At 40.3% G+C, this 20,863-nt stretch overlaps 2 protein-coding genes and 1 long non-coding RNA gene across 3 annotated transcripts; all 3 read left to right on the top strand.

The window, feature by feature from the left end:
- Positions 1 to 2,249: 2,249 nt before the first annotated feature.
- On the top strand, positions 2,250 to 5,800 carry LOC308406051. Its single transcript, XR_013973444.1, has 4 exons — positions 2,250 to 2,275; positions 2,848 to 2,931; positions 4,466 to 4,549; positions 5,695 to 5,800. It is a non-coding gene; the product is annotated as an uncharacterized lncRNA (long non-coding RNA).
- A 6,736-nt stretch (positions 5,801 to 12,536) lies between these two features.
- On the top strand, positions 12,537 to 13,963 carry LOC308409203 (Fc receptor-like B; the record flags this gene model as incomplete). Its single annotated transcript, XM_080901784.1, has 4 exons — positions 12,537 to 12,540; positions 12,889 to 13,152; positions 13,232 to 13,477; positions 13,956 to 13,963. The coding sequence occupies 4 exons, from the start codon at positions 12,537 to 12,539 to the stop codon at positions 13,961 to 13,963; spliced, it is 522 nt and encodes a 173-aa protein (XP_080757910.1).
- A 2,961-nt stretch (positions 13,964 to 16,924) lies between these two features.
- Positions 16,925 to 20,658, top strand: LOC308409193 (low affinity immunoglobulin gamma Fc region receptor III-like; the record flags this gene model as incomplete). The annotated part of the gene is made up of 7 exons (XM_080901773.1): positions 16,925 to 16,955; positions 17,248 to 17,283; positions 17,805 to 18,086; positions 18,166 to 18,411; positions 18,496 to 18,657; positions 19,031 to 19,114; positions 19,822 to 20,658. The coding sequence occupies 7 exons, from the start codon at positions 16,925 to 16,927 to the stop codon at positions 19,902 to 19,904; spliced, it is 924 nt and encodes a 307-aa protein (XP_080757899.1). The 3' UTR covers positions 19,905 to 20,658.
- Between the last annotated feature and the right edge of the window lie 205 nt (positions 20,659 to 20,863).

The following is a 20,863-nucleotide window of genomic DNA, read 5'->3' as shown; positions in this document are numbered from 1 at the left end:
GAAGTCGTTTTGAGTTCATCGCTTGGAAATTAATTTGTGGTCACCGTTCTGCTGCTCCTATAAACAGATGTTGGTATCTGTTGTGCTTCGTTTTCAGCCCTGATGTCGCTGCTCTGCTGCACAACTAACCAAGGTGAGGGACAACCTGCTTTATTACCAACTAACACTTTTTATAAAAAATAAAAGAGTGTAAAAACAACTTGGAACTGTGCTGAATGTGACAAAAGTAGAGACAGAATAGAAACTGGTTAGGCTCAGATGGACCAGCTGAGTCAGAGCAGCTTTAATGCACGGTTGGTGAAGTGAAACTCTGTGTGGTAAAATTCAGTCAAACATTTAATAAAATGTCTTGATTCAGTTTAATATTTGAATAAAAATCCTGCTGATTGTATTTTTAATGACATTATAAAAGCTCAGCCTTCTGGTTTCAAATAGTGTCAGCTAGATACCAAGACGTGAGCAGAAGCAGCTCCTGACACGGAAGTCGATACATTTCTTGTCAACGATATTACTATAAGAGTCCAGTGAACAAGCTCCGTGCACTTTTGAGGCCTTATTAGTAAAAAAAAAAAAAGAGGGTGAATGTAAAAAGGTTAGTATCTTCATGTTGTCTTCAGAGTGACCTGTAAATCTTAGTTAAAGTGATCGGATGTGCTTTTAACATAGACTGAGAGAAAATCCAGTCACATACATGTTCAGCTCTCACCAGACTGTCTACCTAAAAATATTAAAAATCCGTTTTTTTGCAGTTCGGTATCTTTTTTCCCATCAAACATGCTCAAAATTTCAAATTGAATTGAGTCTTTTTTCTGCTGTTGGTTGTGTATGATGAGGTTTATCCCTTATATTTAAATGTGTGAGCAAAAAAGCCCCACAGTGCTGCTCACACCTATTTGAGGGGGGGGGAAGGTTGGTGTTGAGTGAGAGGAGCTAAAACATTTTGCTTCAAAGAGACGATGAACTAAGAGGCACATAGGACACTTATGTAAAACCCAGAGTGTTTGATCACTACATGAACATCTGCACAGCTGGTTAGTTCAACCTGTCAGCCATCAGGATTCTGTCTAAGTAAACAGAACAGCAGCACTCACAGAAAAACGTTTACTGAGTAGAGCTGTTCTGTTTATTGTTGTATTACTGCATTGCACCAGATTTAGGATTGGGAATTTAATAAACTGTTACGTTATATTTTGTTTAACAAGATCTACCTGCCAGTGACTTTTAACATCTACTAGTGTATCAGGATGGAGATGAGATTCATCAGGGTGATTTGTGACAGAAGGATAGCAGCAAGATTGAAAGGGAGGGCTTTTGGCATCTGATCAACAAGCTGTTTCAGAAGCTGTACTTGTGGATCCTCTTTTATGCTCTCTATGTGAGAAAATATATAAATAATTGTTTATGTTTTTCTCTCAGTTCATTTAAGTGTGAGTCCCAACAGCTCTCAGTTCTTTGAATATGACTCTGTGACTCTGAGCTGTGAGGAGGACAACAGCTCTGCTGGATGGACTCTGAGGAGAAACACAAGCAGAGACATCAGAACTGAGTGTGACAAGTGGGGAAAACCAGCTGGTTCTTCCTGTATCTTCAATGCCATTGCCACCTTGGACAGTGGAGTTTACTGGTGTGAGTCCAGAGAGGGTCCCATCAGTAACATGGTTAACCTGACAGTCACTGGTAAGCTGAGTGTGTGGAGTTAGTGTTGATGAAGCTGTGTGTAAATGGATGAAATGCTGTAGTTTGTCTCTGTGTTGAGGTGGATCAGTGATCCTGCAGAGTCCTGTCCTCCCTGTGATGGAGGGAGATGACGTCACTCTGCTCTGTAAAACAAAGACCACTCCCTCCAACCTCCCAGCTGCTTTCTATAAAGATGGCTCCCTCATCAGGAAGCAGCCTACAGGTCACATGACCATCCAGCATGTTTCCAGGTCTGATGAAGGCCTCTACAAGTGTGACATCAGCGGTCATGGAGAGTCTCCATCCAGCTGGATCACTGTCACAGGTGAGGCTTCTGTTTCTTTTACAGATTTTAGACCAAAAGCAACTCAAAGTGACCACAAAGATCCCTTTTTCTCTTTAATTCCAGGGTCTTCCACCTCTCCTCCTCCATCAGCTTCCACTGCCTCTTTCTCCTCCTCGTTTTCCTCTACTCCTCCTTCTCAGCGCTCCTCTCCTCCTCTCTCTGTGCTGGTTTCTGTTCCCTTCATATTTGGGCTGCTAATGCTGGTTGTACTGGTTGTACTGGTTAGGCGATGTGTCCAGAGGAAACCTGAAGGTGAGACACACATTCTGCTCACACTTAATGTGAACATGTTAAATAGTTTAAAGGAAAAAACTGTAATCAAATATCTCTAAGTTTGGCCAGTCACTAATCTGAGTGGATAAGCAGCACTGGAGACCAAACACATGTAGGTGTGATTATGAGGTGAACTGTTCCTTTAAAAATGGTCACATGGTGCACAGGATGTGTTAATTTCACATTTTTATATTTGTGAGTTGTTGAGCCATAGACCTTCACATTTTTAAGTAAATTCTAAAAGTCCATTTTAAGCTACTATAATTTATGATAATCATCATATTTGAAATATATCCTTATATTTTAATATTTATGATTAGTTTGTGTTTTCAGACTTTGTGGTCAAAGAGACTCGATGAGAGCAGAAGCTCTGCTGCCATCCAGCTATCTGACTGTAAAAAAAGAGACATTTTTTTCAGCGTTCAGAAAGATTTTTGAAAGAGTTACTGTTTTATTTCAGCTTCATTAAAAACACAATGCTTTATACATATTAACATGCCGAAGCAGCAGTAACGGTTGTATTATCAGAGGGAAATCTTTGGTATTTGCAGAGAGAGATCCTGCAGCTGCTGCCTCCTACTCATCAGTGAAAAGAACAGCAGCAAACCACCGAAAGGAATCAAACAGCAAACGAGGTACGCAAAGTTTCCTGTTATATAATCTCAGAAGTCTTTGATGTTCCTCTGATGGTTCCACAACAGGGTCTGCCCAGCTCGTGCTTGGGGTTTTTACAACATGTGTGTTGGCCCAAACACCCATGTTTGATTAGGTAGCATGTTAATACTGTCAGTACTTTCAAAGCTTCACTTTACGACCAAATACCCGTGTGTTTGAACTGCACATCAGCATGCTGAAGAAGAAGGAGAAGCTCTGCTGCTGTCCAGTTTCAGTTTCTCACCCCTGGACTGAGAGAAAGAAACACCTCGATTTTTTTTATTTCGGTTTTACTGCTCATGTTCTCATCATTAGCTCTTTTCTATATTTTACACACCATCCACCAAACGCTTGCAGTGATTTTCAGATTTCATAACTTTATATTTCTCACAATCAGAATACTTCATTAATCCCTAATAAAATAATAAAACGTTCCGTTCACAATAGAACAAAGAAAACAATGTGTAAACTGAAAATATGTACTTTTTAAAGAAAACAAAAGTCTTTTTACATTTGAATAAAGTTGGCCAGGGTCATGTCACACAAAAACAACAGTCTGTAAACACGTGGGAACTGGTGCTGCTGGACTTTTAGGAGAGCAATGTGGTCTCATTCTTGTCCCATAGAGGATTCCAGCTGCTCAAAGTCCTGCAAGAAGGACAATTCACCACTTGGACTCTTCTACTACAAATTCACACTGTCGTAATAGATGCAGTATGCAGTTTGGCATCGTCTTGCTGAAATATGCTGAGCCTTTCCTGAAAAATACATCTGCATACATTTTTCAACACTGACTTTTGCCTTTCAACATGTGCAAGCTGCCGATTCCGTACAAACATCCCCAAATGATCAGAGATACAGACTTTCAGGCAGAGGTCTGATATGAAGCCCAGTGCTCCCTCTCCTTCACAGACAGTACATTTTTGCAGTGCTCCTGAGCCCGTGCAGTGATTTCCATGAAAGAGTCGAGTTTGTGCTGTCTGAATGCTCAAAACAGGGATCTCAAATAGCACTGAGGGCCCTGCGCACAGAGATTCCTTCAGATTCTCTGAATTTGTTGGTGATATTCTGCACTGTAGATGATGAGATGTCCAAAGGTTTTGGTAATTTTATGTGGAGAAACTTGTCATGTTGAGAAATTGCTTGACAATTTGTAGCCGCAGTTTGTTGCAGATCAGTGGTCTTCATTTCTGAGAAGCTCTTTTTATACCCAGTCATGTTCCTGACCTCCTGCCAGTTAACCTGATTAGATGCAGCATCGTTCTCCAGCTGTTTCTTTTTTACTTTCCCAGCCTTTTGTTGACCCGTCCCAACCTTTTCATAAAACATTAAAATGAGTCTTTTTCGACATTTCAAATGTTTTCTGTGCTTCATTGTGAATAAAATAAGTGGTTAAGAGATTTCACACAGTGTCAACATGTTTCTGGATTTCAGCTGTATTAATATTCCAAATGCTGAAGCAGCAGCAGCAGTACCAGTCCTGTTGTTTATGGAAAGTCTGACTTTGTTTTACAGAGCAAGATCCTGCACCAGATGCCACCTACTCCTTAGTGGAAAGAACAACAGCAAACAGCCAGTATGAGTCAAATGTGACCAGAGGTATGAAACGTTTCCTGTTACACAGTCTCTAAACTCGTCGATGATCCTCTGACATTTCCTCAGGATGTTTAAACGTGTGTTGGATGCACTGTGATGAAATCTACTTCAGACAGCAGTGATTCATTAAAGATCGTGCACTGCAGAAATGTTGAAATGCTCTCTCTTTGTGATGTGCTGTCATCAAATGTTTAAGTGATTTATTTGCACTCTTTAGTTTTTTTTCTCCAGGTTTTAATAACGTGTGGGGTCATTTGTAGCCAGGTTTTAGTAGTTGAGCTTTTCCTAAGCTGCTTCTTTGCTTGACACAGGCCAATAATTTGACCCGTCTGAAACACAGCAACATCATATCTTCTGACATGTTTAAGAAATGAGAAGCTCCTCCGATGCTTTCCTCGGTTAAATAACCTGCTGCTAAAATAATAATAGTAATAATAACATTATACATTGTAATAACAAGCTTTTATTTCTCAGTCCTCCTTTAATAAGGCAGAAAGTGCTGCTGGAGGAAGTAGCTGTGTGTCTCTCACTAAAAATTAAAAAACCTCCTTAAACAGAACAAAGTGAAGTTCAAGCCGTCCAGCATCCACAGCTGAATCCTTTGTTGGGAACTAAAGCTGGTTCCCTGTAATGATGTTAATAAACCACATTAACACACTAAGCTCATCATGTCACCATCCTTTTTATTAAACACAGCCAAAGTTTGTCCATTGGACTTTCACAGAGAGCCAAACCCATTTTGTTTGTGATGTATCGACAAACCAAGTTAAACGTTATAATGATGCGTTGCTAAATGGTAAACCCGGTCAGATCAACGTAAAAAAAACAGAACAAAACAAAACAAAACAAAAATGTTTAGTAATTTACTTTGAAATTGGTTTTGCAAAATATTTTAATGCATCATGTAAAAGTGAAACATGTTTCTGAGAGAGTTGGGGAGCTTTGTGGCCATTGAGCTTCCTGTTTTATTAACTAACACAGTCTGTAAACATGTGGGAACCTTAGCTGAGGTGTAAAAGCAGCTTTCGGTGAAACACCAGACATGCTGCATCCTCCTGCTTGCAGGTCTAATTTATGAAAAGTCCAAATTTTTCTTACCCTCAAACAACAGTTGTGTATCAGTCACATGACTCTGTCTTGTCTTGCAGAGAGCGATCCTGCTGCAGTTTATTCTTTACTGTATGGAACAGCTGATGTCAGCTATGCACAGATCGCCATCAGGACAAACAGCAGTCACAGAGGTACAGCTGCTCCTCTTTCATGCTCGCTGCACGAACTCCTCTGCAGGAAAGTTTAGCAAAAGAGTATGCACACACTGTGAAAATCACTGTGGTCACATGAATGTGGTTATTAGCTCTGGGAGGAGGATTAACTATAATATTAGAAACATATGAAGAGGTTAAACACATGATACACACAGCTGTGGCAGACAAACCCTAGTTTGTGTGATGAAGACAGTACATTCTGTAACTATAGTAAGAAAACATGTTGTATAAATGTGAAGGTGGTGTAAATAACTCTGAGATGTCAGGAGACGAGGAAATAAAAGGTGCCTTTGTAAGTTATCACATCACAGCTCTGTCATTCATACACAAAAGGCCTGAATACAACTACAAATGCATGTTTGTACATTTAAATATTGGTCATTATATTCGTGAGATTCAGGTGTTCATACAGTGTATAAGACAGATTTAGTTTTATTCTTTCACCTGCAGTGTTAAACTCCTCCTGCTCACATCAGCTCCTCTGTGATAAACTGAGCCGGTGCAGGACTGAACCTTCTGTAATCTGTGTGTTTGTGTTCAGACTTTGCAAAAGACTCAGCCATCATCTACTCCTCGCTGAAGCAGACCCACACACCTTCACCACAGTTTAACCAGTCTGACCAGTGACGTCCAGCTCGCTGCCAAACACATCCCTGCACTCCTCTCTATATTATTTATTATTTATTTAATCCTGTGTGTGTTTACAGTCGTACAGCTGCACTGGACCAGTTTGAATGTAGAGCTCAGGATGAAGTGGAAAGTTTATGTTTGTCTTTAATAAAAGATTTTAAAGATAAAGCAGTCTTTCGGTCACTGAACACACCTGTGCAACACCAGAGATTTAAAGAGGAGACTGATTTCTGCCCTGAAGCAGGTGGTGTCAGAGGAGAATGTAGCTAGGCACCATCACATGTAGTTTATAGGATGACTTCAGACATCAAGAAGAAGAAGTGAGTGAAGGCAGAGGCAAGGATCACATGGTGGAAGTTGAAGAAGGAAGATTGTTTCTAAAATATTAATAACTTAGCATAGATTTATGAAAAATAGCTACTGAGCAGGTAAAGATTGCTTGCTTGTCACACTCCAGTCTGCAACAGAAGTCAGTATACTTTTTATAATCTTTTGGAACATAAAAACTGAAAAAGTATCAAACATGCAGCATTTAAAAACTGTTACTGTTATATAACTATTATATTTTCCATCGTAATTTGAAGAGTATTTGCATTCATATATGAATTTATGTTTGATTAGTCAACTAAGGGAGGAAAAATAGTGTGGTAGTCACCACCATCACCTCACAGCAACAAGGTTTGAATCCAGTCTTTCTGTGTGGAGTTGCATTTTCATGCCTCAAACTAGCTGGTAGCTGGACTTTTGGAGGAAGCCGGAGCTTCTTCCAAAAGTCCAATGACATACAGTTAGTAGGGTTAGATTAACTGGTGGTTCTAAATTGCCCATAAGAATGTGAGTGTGAAAGGTTGTCTTTTTGTGTTAGTCCTGTGACAGACGGGGCTAAAATGCAGGTAACCTGTCCACCTCTGTGCCCCACCTCTCCCTCTATGACTGCAGGATAAGTGTCAAAATGTGTGCAGCCTGCAGAACACTGACTCTCCGTTCCTATGTGATCTCTTTTCTGATGATGTAGCTTTTTCTTTCGGACTCTGTATTTACAGTTTTGTGCCATTAAAGCTCAGAGTGGAAGCCACTGTGGGCCAAACTGAAGCCCCTGTGCTGCCACCTAGTGGCTATATTTATACCACACTCTGATGCTAAAGTTTGACTCACACTTGCACATCTCAAGGTGAAGAGGAGACCTGAAGAGAGAGGAGTAAGGCAGCAGGTGTTTTAACCGAAGGACCCATCCTCACCTCAGAGCCTCATTTCAAAGTGATTTAAATGTGATGTTCGCACAGCTGCAACATCTGTCTGCTGTATTTAATCATGTCAGGTCTAACAGTGTTCATGAAAGTTACATGTTTACAGCCTTCACATAAAATTACATAAAATTCGCAAAATGACACACAGTTAAACTGTTGTTCGTTCATTCATTACTCTCAGACACATATGGCAAAACAGAAAATGACGAAGAATAAGAAAAGGAAACTGAAGAACTGAGACTGATTTCTGGTTCACATGGAGAAGGATGAAGGAGACAAGGAGGGACAAAACATCAAAGCATGATGTAGAAGATCCGTAAGGAAAGTAACCTTCAAAATACAAAGGAAGTAGTAAGAACTAGAGATGTGTCGGTCGCGAACGAAACGGCTCTTAGAGCCGGGTCTTTGAAGTGAATGACGCGAGCCGGCTCCTTATCGCGAGCTGTAAGGTTTTTCTTTCTTTCTCTCTCTCGCACTTTTTTTCCCGCTTCACTCCGCATGTAGCACAGGAACAGAGCAGGAGGGAGAGACAGAGAGAGCCAGGGACAACAACGTCACATTAGAAAGGTATAGTAATCATCCACAACTATTTTCAGTTGCAGGTGATAAAGGATTCAGAAAGTTTGTTCATGCAGGTCCATATGACAGAGAATATGCATGTTCTTTTAGTTTTCATATTATAATTTATATTTAATTGTGTTGTGGTTTGCAGTGTTTTGTGTTGTTTCACTTTAAATTTGTTTAAAAGGAAAAAGCTGAAAATTTAAATGGTTAAAAGTTGAACTGTGACTAGTTGGTTTTTGTAAAAGTATATTTACGGTGGTCCCTAGAGACAAAGCACGTACAAACTTCAAATCATGTACGAACTCTGAAGCACGTACAAAACACAACAGAAGTGCTCCAGGATGCTGGGCGCAGTGTTGAGCTTTTGTTACCTAGTGGCTACACAAGCCAGCAAGTACCAACGACCGGATTTGGTGTAGTAACAGGTAAATTAATTTTATTTAATTATTTGAATATATATGAGTGCTTGTGTATAAATACACAAACAATACACATATGCTTTCAATTGTGTAATTTAAGTGATCTAGTAGCTCTGCTCTGGAAGTTCAGTTAACACTAGAAATGTGCTTTTTGGAGTTTGTACGTACGTTGTCTGTAGGGGCCACCGTATATATTTAAATATAAAAATATATAAATAAAACCACTCTTTTTTACATTAGTAATTCCTTTTGTGCATAATTTTATATTATTGTTTATTAAAGCAACAAAACAACCTGAAGAGCCGGTTCGGAGCCGAAAGAGCCGGTTCTCTAAAAAGAGCCGGAAATCCCATCACTAGAGCCCAAAAAGCCTCCGTCTCCTCCTCCTGATTTCCTACACAGGAAATAATCGAACGTCTGCAAAGTTACGTAACAAGAATCTTAAATTTAAAAAAGTCACTGAAATAAATGTCTGCTTGGTTCAACAGGGTCGTTCTGTCACAGTCTGGCGGAGGCAGACTGAAACATGGAAACGTGGAACAAAGGACAACAGATGACCTGACCCTAAACAAAGGCTCAATCAAGAGGAGATATATTTAAAAAAAAAAAGATTTTTCTCCAGAACTGCTGCAGAGAAACCACAGACCCTCTACACTGAGCTACTGAGAGGAAGGAGGAGGGTTTAAGTGTTGCATTGAACGAAAAGATTTCACACCTCTGTGTGCCACGATGGGACAAACACGTCTTCTGTGGCTGCTCTGTAAGTACCAGATACTTTCTTAAAATTTTGTGTTTTTATGTTTATTGAAGATAAGATGAGATAAAGCAAGATATATTTTATTTAAATCAATTACTGTTAATGACCATGTAGAAAGAAATGTCCAAAGAAAAAATGTCGAGGAGATAAAAATGTAAAGAGGAAGACTTGTGCCTTCTCACTAAAACGGGAAATAATAAGTACTCCTGACTATCTGAGGTGCTTTAATTCAGCTCAAAGTTTCACTTCATTAAAAAATCAGAGTGTGTGGTCGATGCTGCAGATAAACCACCACAGTGTTAAACTGCATCGTCACCTTTGCTAACAGGACACATCCTGTTCAAAGAAAACATTTTGAGTTTATCAGTCTGAGGCTCAGTTCGTGGTCACTGTTCCTGTGAGCTTATATTTGTTATTAACACTGAATTTTTATGATCTTTTATTTTCTTTTCAGTTCTAATGTTTCTCCTCTGCTGCACAACAAATCAAGGTAAGTGATCCTGTCCTGTGACAAGACCATAAAACAGGCCTTTCCCAGCACAGAACAGAGCCACAAGTAGCAAAAATGGAGCTAGAATAGAGACAGGTTAGAACCAGATCCTATGGTATGGTAATTTGAGCCAATTTGATCAATTCCTTGAAGAAATAAAAGTAAATGCAGTAAAACTGAACAAAAGAAATGCATGGGTCAGTTCAATATTTGTATAAAAATGTATTAACAACATTAATGGTTTAAAGCAGTTAAAGATGACACCTCAGCTGAAGCAGTTCCTTATTTTATAGTAAGAGTGTGCATACAGAGAACCAACAACTCCAGGCTGCTGCTTTTCACACCTTCTGCTTCTGAGGGGCAGCCAATCAGAAGAAAGGCGGAGCAAAGGAGGAGGAGAAAATTTAGCATATTTGATGGAGGTCAGAACAGTGAGCTGTTGCATGAGCTGATGGACTGAAGAAAAACATTAAAATTTTCTTTATTTTATGTTATGTCTGCTGTTTAAACATCTACTGAACAAGCTGCTCTGCTCTTCACCTTCATTCTGCAGCCCAAACACACTGTAGCAGCCATAACTAAATGTATTGAATTTTTGATGATCAATGGGTTTTCATTTGTTTGGTTGCTATGGTGATGTGCAACAGGAGTCACGTGGGTGCTAGTGGTGACATTAAGAGGGCGTCTGTCATTCACTAGTTTGATTTTGACTGAGAGGAGGGCTGGGTAGCCGTAGTTTTTGTTGACCGCTGCACAACGAGTTTCCCCTTGTTGCATTAGAGCCTGTGATGTTAAGAGTCTTAATCGCGAGCCGATCACATTACTCTGTAAACTCTCAAAGCACTTTGAGCAAACACTTCCACCTTTCGCATTATAGCGTAAAGTTGACAGTGCATCAGGCAAAGAGGCAGGCTCCATCTCTGACCTCTAGAGACTGTGGAAGTCGCTACACACACCAAGAAAGATCTTTGTAACATAGTCAAAGGAGCTTGCAAAGAAAAGCGTCTGGACTTCTTTAAGTTGCTTGAAGACGTTTCAACTCTCATCTGAGAAGCTTCTTCAGTTCTAAGGTCAAATGGTGGAGAGTCCCAGATATAAACCTAGTGGGAGTGACCCCCCACAGAGGGACAAAAGGACCCCCTGATGATCCTCTAATCGCCTGAGCCAAGGTGTGTAACTGGGTGTGGGTCCCAATCAGCCAGAGTTTCGGGTGTGTTCATTGTGAAACCTGGCCCCACATTATCATGCGAATTCCTGAGGTCAGATGGCCCATGATGTGAGTGGGCGTTAAGGCGTCTGGGAAGGGATCTCAAAACTGGATTATAGATGGCAGAGAGTTGGTGTCGTAAACCCCCGCCTCTGTTCAAAGATGGTCGCTCACAGTGGACATAGATGGCTTCTTTCACTCCTCTTTCAAACCATCTGTCCTCTCTGTCCAAAATGTGAACATTGGCATCCTCGAAAGAGTGTCCTTTATCCTTAAGATGCAGATGGACTGCTGAGTCTTGTCCTGTGGAGGTGGCTCTTCTGTGTTGTGCCATGCGCTTGTGAAGTGGCTGTTTGGTCTCTTCAATGTAGAGGTCTGGGCATTCCTCGCTGCACTGTACAGCATACACCACATTGTTAAGTCTGTGTTTTGGCGTTTTGTCTTTCGGGTGAACCAGTTTCTGTCTGAGCGTGTTGCTGGGTCTGAAATGCACCGGGATGTCATGCTTGGAGAAAACTCTCCTGAGTTTCTCTGATACGCCGGCTACATAGGGGATGACAATGTTGTTGCGTCTGTCCTTCTTATCCTCCCTCGCTGGTGTCTGGTCTTCTTTTCTGTGCCTCTTTGCTGACTTTAAGAACGCCCATTTAGGATAACCGCATGTTTTGAGTGCTTCCTTTACATGTGTGTGTTCCTTCTTTTTCCCTTCAGGCTTAGAGGGAACATGTTCTGCCTGGTGGTGTAGGGTCCTAATTACTCCAAGTTTGTGTTCCAGAGAGTGATGGGAGTCAAAGAGGAGGTACTGGTCTGTGTGTGTGGGCTTCTGGTAAACTTCGATGTTGAGGTTGCCGTTCTCTTCAATGTGCACAGCGCAGTCCAGGAAAGGCAAACAGTTGTCCTTTGTGTCTTCCCTGGTGAACTTGATGTTTTTATCCACAGCGTTAATGTGCGCAGTGAAGGATTCCACTTCTTGTGTCTTGATTTTGACCCAGGTGTCGTCCACATATCTGTACCAGTGGCTGGGTACTCTTCCTTTGAAAGAGCCAAGAGCCTTCCTTTCCACTTCCTCCATGTAAAGGTTGGCTACAATAGGTGACACGGGGGAGCCCATGGCACAGCCATGTTTTTGTCTGTAAAAGCCTTCGTTGTATTTGAAATATGTTGTGGTGAGGCAGAGGTCTAACAGTGTGCAGATCTGATCGGGTGTGAAGTTGGTCCTGTCCTCCAAGGAGCTGTCTTCTTGTAACATACTTACTTTGTTGAGACTTATTTTATTTAACCCGTTCATGCATAGTGGTCACTACAGTGGGCAGGTATTCAAAGGCTGTTTTCTTGTATGTGTGTCAGTGTTGATGGTAAACTTGCACATAAACCACTACTGATGCATAGAGAGGAGGGAGGCTGTGCAGTCATGAGTAAGTTTCAACTTTTTGCATTGCACTGGACAGCAACAGAAGCAGTGTTACCACATAAGTTTAAAAACAACAAAAGTTTAAAAATATTTTTGATATTTTATAGTTTTTACACTGTATATAATATTTATCTGTCTTAAAAAAATTATGAGTCAAAATGTATGTTGTCCACCACATGTAAAAAAAAAAACTCTTTGGAAAGTACATGTTTAACAAATTAGGTTGAGAAATCTTTTTTTCATGCCTAAAGATGAATAAAAATACTTAAGAAAAAAATCCCGATTGAGGTTGTCAGAAATCATGCATGAAAGGGTTTAATGTTTTTGCTCAAAAATATAATTTCTCTCACAGCTCGTCTGACTGTGAGTCCCAGCAGCTCTCAGTTCTTTATAAGAGGTTTTGTGTCTCTGAGCTGTGAGCAGGACGACAGCTCTGCTGGATGGACTCTGAGGAGAAACACAAGCAAAGAAACCCGGACTCAGTGTGGAGATGGGTTTGGAAAACCAGCTGGTTCTTCTTGTAACATCAGTGCCATCCTCCCATTGGACAGTGGAGTTTACTGGTGTGAGTCCAGAGAGGGTCCCATCAGTAACATGGTTAACCTGACAGTCACTGGTAAGCTGAGTGTGTGGAGTTAGTGTTGATGAAGCTGTGTGTAAATGGATGAAATGCTGTAGTTTGTCTCTGTGTTGAGGTGGATCAGTGATCCTGCAGAGTCCTGTCCTCCCTGTGATGGAGGGAGATGACGTCACTCTGCTCTGTAAAACAAAGACCACTCCCTCCAACCTCCCAGCTGCTTTCTATAAAGATGGCTCCCTCATCAGGAAGCAGCCTACAGGTCACATGACCATCCAGCATGTTTCCAGGTCTGATGAAGGCCTCTACAAGTGTGACATCAGCGGTCATGGAGAGTCTCCATCCAGCTGGATCAATGTCACAGGTGAGGCTTCTGTTTATTTTGCAGACCTTAAATCCAAAGCGACATAAATTGACCACAAAGATTCATTTTTCTCTTTAATTCCAGGTTCTTCCACCTCTCTTCCTCCTCCTCCTCCCCCTCCTTCTCCTCCTCAGCACTCCTCTCCTCCTCCTCCTCCTCCTCCTCTTTCTCCTCCTCCTCCTCCTCACCAGTCCTCTCCTCCTTTCTCTGTGATGGTGTCTGTTCCCTCCATATTTGGGCTGCTGCTGCTTGTACTGGTTGTACTGGTGAAAAGACGTGTCCAAAGGAAACCTGAAGGTGAGACACACATTCTGCTCAAACTTAATGTGAACATATTGAAGACTTAAAGGGACAGTTTACCTGAAAAATGAATCAGATATCTTCAACTGTGACCAGTTCACATTAATCTAAGCGGACAAACAGCACTACAGACCAAACACATGTAGGTGTGATTATTAAACTGTTCCTTTAAAAACAGTCACATGACACACACGACTTTGTGGTCAAATAATGTTGATGTGAACAGAAGCTTTCTGTTTTATGACTCACAATCTTTATTTCATTTATGTTGATATAAAATCATACATGGATATTCTTAGATTAATAACACAAATCATGAAACAGCAACAGTTCTGTTATATTTAGGAAACATTTACATTTGATTTTGCAGACAGAGATCCTGCAGCAGCTGCCACCTCCTCATCAGTGAGAAGAACATCAGCAGACGGCCGAGACGGATCAATCAGGAGAAGAGGTACGACAAGTTTCCTGTTAGAAAGTCTCTACATTTCTTAAAGCTCCTCTGCTGTTTCCACTGATAAGTTTTACCATGAAGCTAAGGCAAAGAGTCACTGAAGCAAGGTTACAAAGAGAAGTGACGATCAGTGAGCAGCAGTGTGGCTTCTTGCAGAGAAAGAGCTCTTCAGATGTGATGTTTTCTTTAAGAGTGTTGATGGAGAAGTGCAACCAAGTGCAGAGAACTTCAGCAGCAGCTTCACTGTGTCTTTGTGTATCTGGAGAAAACAGATGATAGTCCTGAGAGAGGAACTGTGGTGCAGTGCAGTGGTGATGGACAGGTTGACAAATGAGCTCAGGCAGCAGTCTCTGTGGATTATAATGTTGCAGATGACATGGTGATCTGTAGTGAGAGTAGGGAACAGGGTGAAGAGAGTGTTAACAGCACTCTGATCATTTTAACTGCAAACTCCTGAAGTTTGGCTGTTAGTGAGCCGAAACGTTCATGTTTTCTGTGTACCGCACGAAGACAACAATTAACCTTTGGTAAACGGTAACATGAGCAGCTCTGTGGTCACTACGTTTCCTGTTTTGAGAACTAAACTCAGCAGAGGTGTAAAAGTCGCTCTAAGTTAATGTGCTGTGGCCTCATGTTTGAATGTTTGCAGTTCTTTTCTCATGTTTACGTCCTGACAGCTAAACTTCTTTATTCTGTGTTTGTTTCAGATGTTTCATTAGAGACAACAGTCATCTACTCCTCACTGAAGCTGACCCACACACCTTCACCACAGCTCAGATTCAGAAAGTAAGATTGTTTCCTCACTTGAAGAAGACAAAGAAGAAGAAGACGTCTTTGAAACCAGCTGCAGTCGCAGTCTTACACATATTAATAGAGAAATGGCAATGGCTGCATTTTATTTTATATTTTAATATTTTATGCTGAGGGTATAATCTGAAAGAGATTGCAAGGTGGTGTCAGGGGGAAGTAGCTAGGCAATAATTGGAGGAAGTGAGTGAGAGCAAAGGCAAGGATTAACCCGTTAAAACCGGTCGGAGCGGGCACGCTCTGTTTTGCGTAACTATTTTTAAATCCTGGTAGCACTGCAACCACGTAAGCTAGCGCAATAATTTTTTTTTGCAAATGAAACCGGAGCAGTTGTACTTACATCTTATGCCATCAGCTTGTCCACGGTCACAGTTTCCTTCCACATATAGCTTTGCAAAAACGGCATAAAAAGCACTTGCAGGAACAAAAACATAATATTCCAGAAACACGCTTTGCCGATCCAATCAGCTGTTCATAACACTTCCTATGTTGGAATAGACGTCAGCGCGAACTTTCGCATGTCCGCCATGACCTGCCCGAAACCGGAAGTGACATCATTTTCGCGGAAATGTAGTTTTTTACCATCAGGGACTCATGAGCCTATACTGGTGTTTTTAAAAGTTATGTTTGACTTTATGACTTTCTGTGTCGTTTCTGGGATGCTTAGGACTCATATTGCACTGCTGGAAGTAGTTTATTTTGATGCATATGCTGTTATTTTGCAAATTTGCACTATAATATTTATTTTCGTTTTCCCTGCAGTATATAAAAATTGGTGTATTTCAAAAATAAAACTACGAAGACACTCAAAATAAATTTCCTGTGGTGGGAAACTATTTTGTGCAACTTTTTTGAATTTACAGTTTTGAGGGATAAGCCTCTTAAATTTCTCTAACTAGAAATATATGTTAAAAAACAAAACAAAAACGATTTTCAATTTTTTTTTGTAGTTTATTGCACTTTTTTGCAATTTATGTAATTACTATCCACTTAATGCAGACATATTATTAGAATCTGGGATATAATGGTTGTATTGATGTATATCAACTTGAAATGCTCCCAAAAATGGCTCCACAGCATGTAAAAATATAATATAAGCTCTGGCGGACTTGGTTCTATGGTAGGTCTTAAAGGGTTAAATGGTGGAAGCTGAAGGTTTGATGTAAATTTGGTGTAAAATTTTGTGATTAATAAAAAAACATACACACCTTGAAGGGAACCACCACTGAATTTAACGTTTCCCTGATACAGACACAGAATGGCTGTTACAGTTAAGTGAAAGTTGTTGTTAAAGTTAAAGTGTTTGTCATTCATTCTGATGCCTGCAGCTCTGTCACATGCATGAGATACACATTATAAATTATTACAGTCCAGTGAGCTTCATGCATATATGGCCCAAATAACCCATTCATGTAAGTATTTAAATATTTAGATAATAATATATTCAGTTAATAACATTTTCTCATTGATTACAAGCCCTTAAAGATTATAAACAAAAATCTAAATGCTCAATAAATAAATAAATTAACATTGACTTATGAAAAATAAATCTCACAAACATAGTGAAACAGTCAATGATGGAGAGGATTGAAGAGCTGGAACATATAAATAAAAAGGATGAGTTATTTAAAGAGTCGTCCTCCCTCCATGATTTATATGTTCCAGCTGTGGCCACGCCTCCTTCACATTTTGTAATATACACCTATATACATATAACGAAATATACACATTTGTGTGGAAAAACCAAGCAACAACAGTTTGGGTGGGGAAGGCACATGATCAGACCAACAGACCATAGAGGTCCGCCACCTACTTGACTCTAAATTGTGCTACTGAGAGGAAGGAGGCGGTTTTAACTGAAAGATCTCACACCTCTGTGTGGTACGATGGGAAAAGCACCTCATCTGTGGCTGCTCCGTAAGTACCTCATGCTCTTTTTAAATCTTAATATGTGCATTTAGCTTTACCGTTTACCATTTCAGCTGGTTCTGTCATTAGCAGAAGGTTTTAACAGGTTCAGAGTTTTCTTTCACTAAATTCATTCAAAATTCTGAGTAAACCACCTCAGTCTTAAACTGCATCATCACATCCTGTTCAAAGGAATTGTTTTGTGTTCATCAGTCTGAGACTCAGTTTGTGGTCACTGCTCCTGTAAGCAAAAACTCACTAAAAGACACTGAATACTTATGCTCTTGTGCTTTCTTTTCAGTTCTAATGTTTCTATTCTGCCACACAACAAATCAAGGTTAGTGAACCTGTTTATGACAGAATAACACAAAGAACAATTAAGCAGACCCAAAGAGCATCTCTGACCAATAAAAGACAGATTAGTCCCAGATGTGTGTGTTAGGGGAAGCTCAGAATTAAAAACAACAAAAATTAAAAATCCAGTAAAACTTCAATCATTAAAAAAATGTGGTTCAGTTTAATATTTGAGTGAAAATCAGTGCAATCGGTGGTTTAGATCAGTTAAACATTACAGCAGTAAAATACAGTCATTTCCTTATGTTATGTGTGCGTACAGAGAACCAACACCAGAAGGTTCAAACCAAAGAAACGTTCATGCTGTCTGTCTGTTTCAGAAGGGCAGCCAATCAGAAGAAGAGTGCGGAGGAGATAGTCTTAAACAAATAATGAACTTAGCAGCTACGTAAAGGCAGCAAAATCAACCAACCAGCTTTATTTTATGCAGTGTTCTGGCACGACCTGTTGAATAAACTTCAGTTCACCTCAAACACTAATTTTATTTTTACTTTTTTGTTCAAGTTACAATAAATTCTCCCACAGCTCGTCTGACTGTGAGTCCCAGCAGCTCTCAGTTCTTTAAATATGACTTTGTGTCTCTGAGCTGTGAGGAGGACGACAGCTCTGCTGGATGGACTCTGAGGAGAAACACAAGCACACACACCAGAGCTGAGTGTGAGGAGTGGGGAAAACCAGCTGGTTCTTCCTGTAACATCAGTGCCATCATCTCATTGGACAGTGGAGTTTACTGGTGTGAGTCCAGAGAGGGTCCCATCAGTAACATGGTTAACCTGACAGTCACTGGTAAGCTGAGTGTGTGGAGTTAGTGTTGATGAAGCTGTGTGTAAATGGATGAAATGCTGTAGTTTGTCTCTGTGTTGAGGTGGATCAGTGATCCTGCAGAGTCCTGTCCTCCCTGTGATGGAGGGAGATGACGTCACTCTGCTCTGTAAAACAAAGACCACTCCCTCCAACCTCCCAGCTGCTTTCTATAAAGATGGCTCCCTCATCAGGAAGCAGCCTACAGGTCACATGACCATCCAGCATGTTTCCAGGTCTGATGAAGGCCTCTACAAGTGTGACATCAGCGGTCATGGAGAGTCTAATTCCAGCTGGATCACTGTCACAGGTGAGGCTTCAGTTTCTTTTACAGACCTTAAATCCAAAGCAACACAAATTGACCACAAAGATTCATTTTTCTCTTTAATTCCAGGGTCTTCCACCTCTCTTCCTCTTCCTCCTCCTCTTCCTCCTCCTCCTCCTCACCAGTCCTCTCCTCCTCTCTCTGTGATGGTGTCTGTTCCCTCCATATTTGGGCTGCTACTGCTTGTACTGGTTGTACTGGTGAAAAGACGTGTCCAAAGGAAACCTGAAGGTGAGACACACATTCTGCTCAAACTTAATGTGAACATATTGAAGACTTAAAGGGACAGTTTACCTGAAAAATGAATCAGATATCTTCAACTGTGACCAGTTCACATTAATCTAAGCGGACAAACAGCACTACAGACCAAACACATGTAGGTGTGATTATTAAACTGTTCCTTTAAAAACAGTCACATGACACACCCGACTTTGTGGTCAAATAATGTTGATGTGAACAGAAGCTTTCTGTTTTATGACTCACAATCTTTATTTCATTTATGTTGATATAAAATCATACATGGATATTCTTAGATTAATAACACAAATCATGAAACAGCAACAGTTCTGTTATATTTAGGAAACATTTACATTTGATTTTGCAGACAGAGGTCCTGCAGCAGCTGCCACCTCCTCATCAGTGAGAAGAACATCAGCAGACGGCCGAGACGGATCAATCAGGAGAAGAGGTACGACAAGTTTCCTGTTAGAAAATCTCTACATTTCTTAAAGCTCCTCTGCTGTTTCCACTGATAAGTTTTACCATGAAGCTAAGGCAAAGAGTCACTGAAGCAAGGTTACAAAGAGAAGTGACGATCAGTGAGCAGCAGTGTGGCTTCTTGCAGAGAAAGAGCTCTTCAGATGTGATGTTTTCTTTAAGAGTGTTGATGGAGAAGTGCAACCAAGTGCAGAGAACTTCAGCAGCAGCTTCACTGTGTCTTTGTGTATCTGGAGAAAACAGATGATAGTCCTGAGAGAGGAACTGTGGTGCAGTGCAGTGGTGATGGACAGGTTGACAAATGAGCTCAGGCAGCAGTCTCTGTGGATTATAATGTTGCAGATGACATGGTGATCTGTAGTGAGAGTAGGGAACAGGGTGAAGAGAGTGTTAACAGCACTCTGATCATTTTAACTGCAAACTCCTGAAGTTTGGCTGTTAGTGAGCCGAAACGTTCATGTTTTCTGTGTACCGCACGAAGACAACAATTAACCTTTGGTAAACGGTAACATGAGCAGCTCTGTGGTCACTACGTTTCCTGTTTTGAGAACTAAACTCAGCAGAGGTGTAAAAGTCGCTCTAAGTTAATGTGCTGTGGCCTCATGTTTGAATGTTTGCAGTTCTTTTCTCATGTTTACATCCTGACAGCTAAACTTCTTTATTCTGTGTTTGTTTCAGATGTTTCATTAGAGACAACAGTCATCTACTCCTCACTGAAGCTGACCCACACACCTTCACCACAGCTCAGATTCAGAAAGTAAGATTGTTTCCTCACTTGAAGAAGACAAAGAAGAAGAAGACGTCTTTGAAACCAGCTGCAGTCGCAGTCTTACACATATTAATAGAGAAATGGCAATGGCTGCATTTTATTTTATATTTTAATATTTTATGCTGAGGGTATAATCTGAAAGAGATTGCAAGGTGGTGTCAGGGGGAAGTAGCTAGGCAACAATTGGAGGAAGTGAGTGAGAGCAAAGGCAAGGGTTAAATGGTGGAAGCTGAAGGTTTGATGTAAATTTGGTGTAAAATTTTGTGATTAATAAAAAAACATACACACCCTGAAGGGAACCACCACTGAATTTAATGTTTCCCTGACACAGAATGGCTGTTACAGTTAAGTGAAAGTTTACTCATAGTTTACTTGTTCTTTTTTGTAATGTTAAATGTGACATATAATTGAATAAACAATGTTAAAGTGTTTGTCATTCATTCTGATGCCTGCAGCTCTGTCACATGCATGAGAGACACATTATAAATAATTACAAAAGGCAAAGTAATATTTATATTTGCTGTTGCATCACTCATGTTATGCACTGTTACAGGCACAAAGCAATTTCAGCTTCACATATACATTATAAATTATTACAGTCCAGTGATCTTCATGCATATATGGCCCAAATAACCCATTCATGTAAGTATTTAAATATTTAGATAATGATATATTCAGATAATAACATTTTCTCATTAATTACAAGCCCTTAAAGATTATAAACAAAAATCTAAATGCTCAATAAATGAATAAATTAACATTGACTTATGAAAAATAAATCTCACAAACATAGTGAAACAGTCAATGATGGAGAGGATTGAAGAACTGGAACATATAAATAAAAAGGATGAGTTATTTAAAGAGTCGTCCTCCCTCCATGATTTATATGTTCCAGCTGTGGCCACGTCTCCTTCACATTTTGTAATATACACCTATATACATATACCGAAA

The sequence above is a fragment of the Rhamphochromis sp. 'chilingali' genome (genome assembly GCF_963969265.1).
Source record: "Rhamphochromis sp. 'chilingali' genome assembly, chromosome: 1".
Classification (NCBI taxonomy): Eukaryota; Metazoa; Chordata; class Actinopteri; order Cichliformes; family Cichlidae; genus Rhamphochromis; species Rhamphochromis sp. 'chilingali'.
Note: the sequence above shows the minus strand (reverse complement) of the source record. Positions and strands in the feature narration are given on the sequence as shown.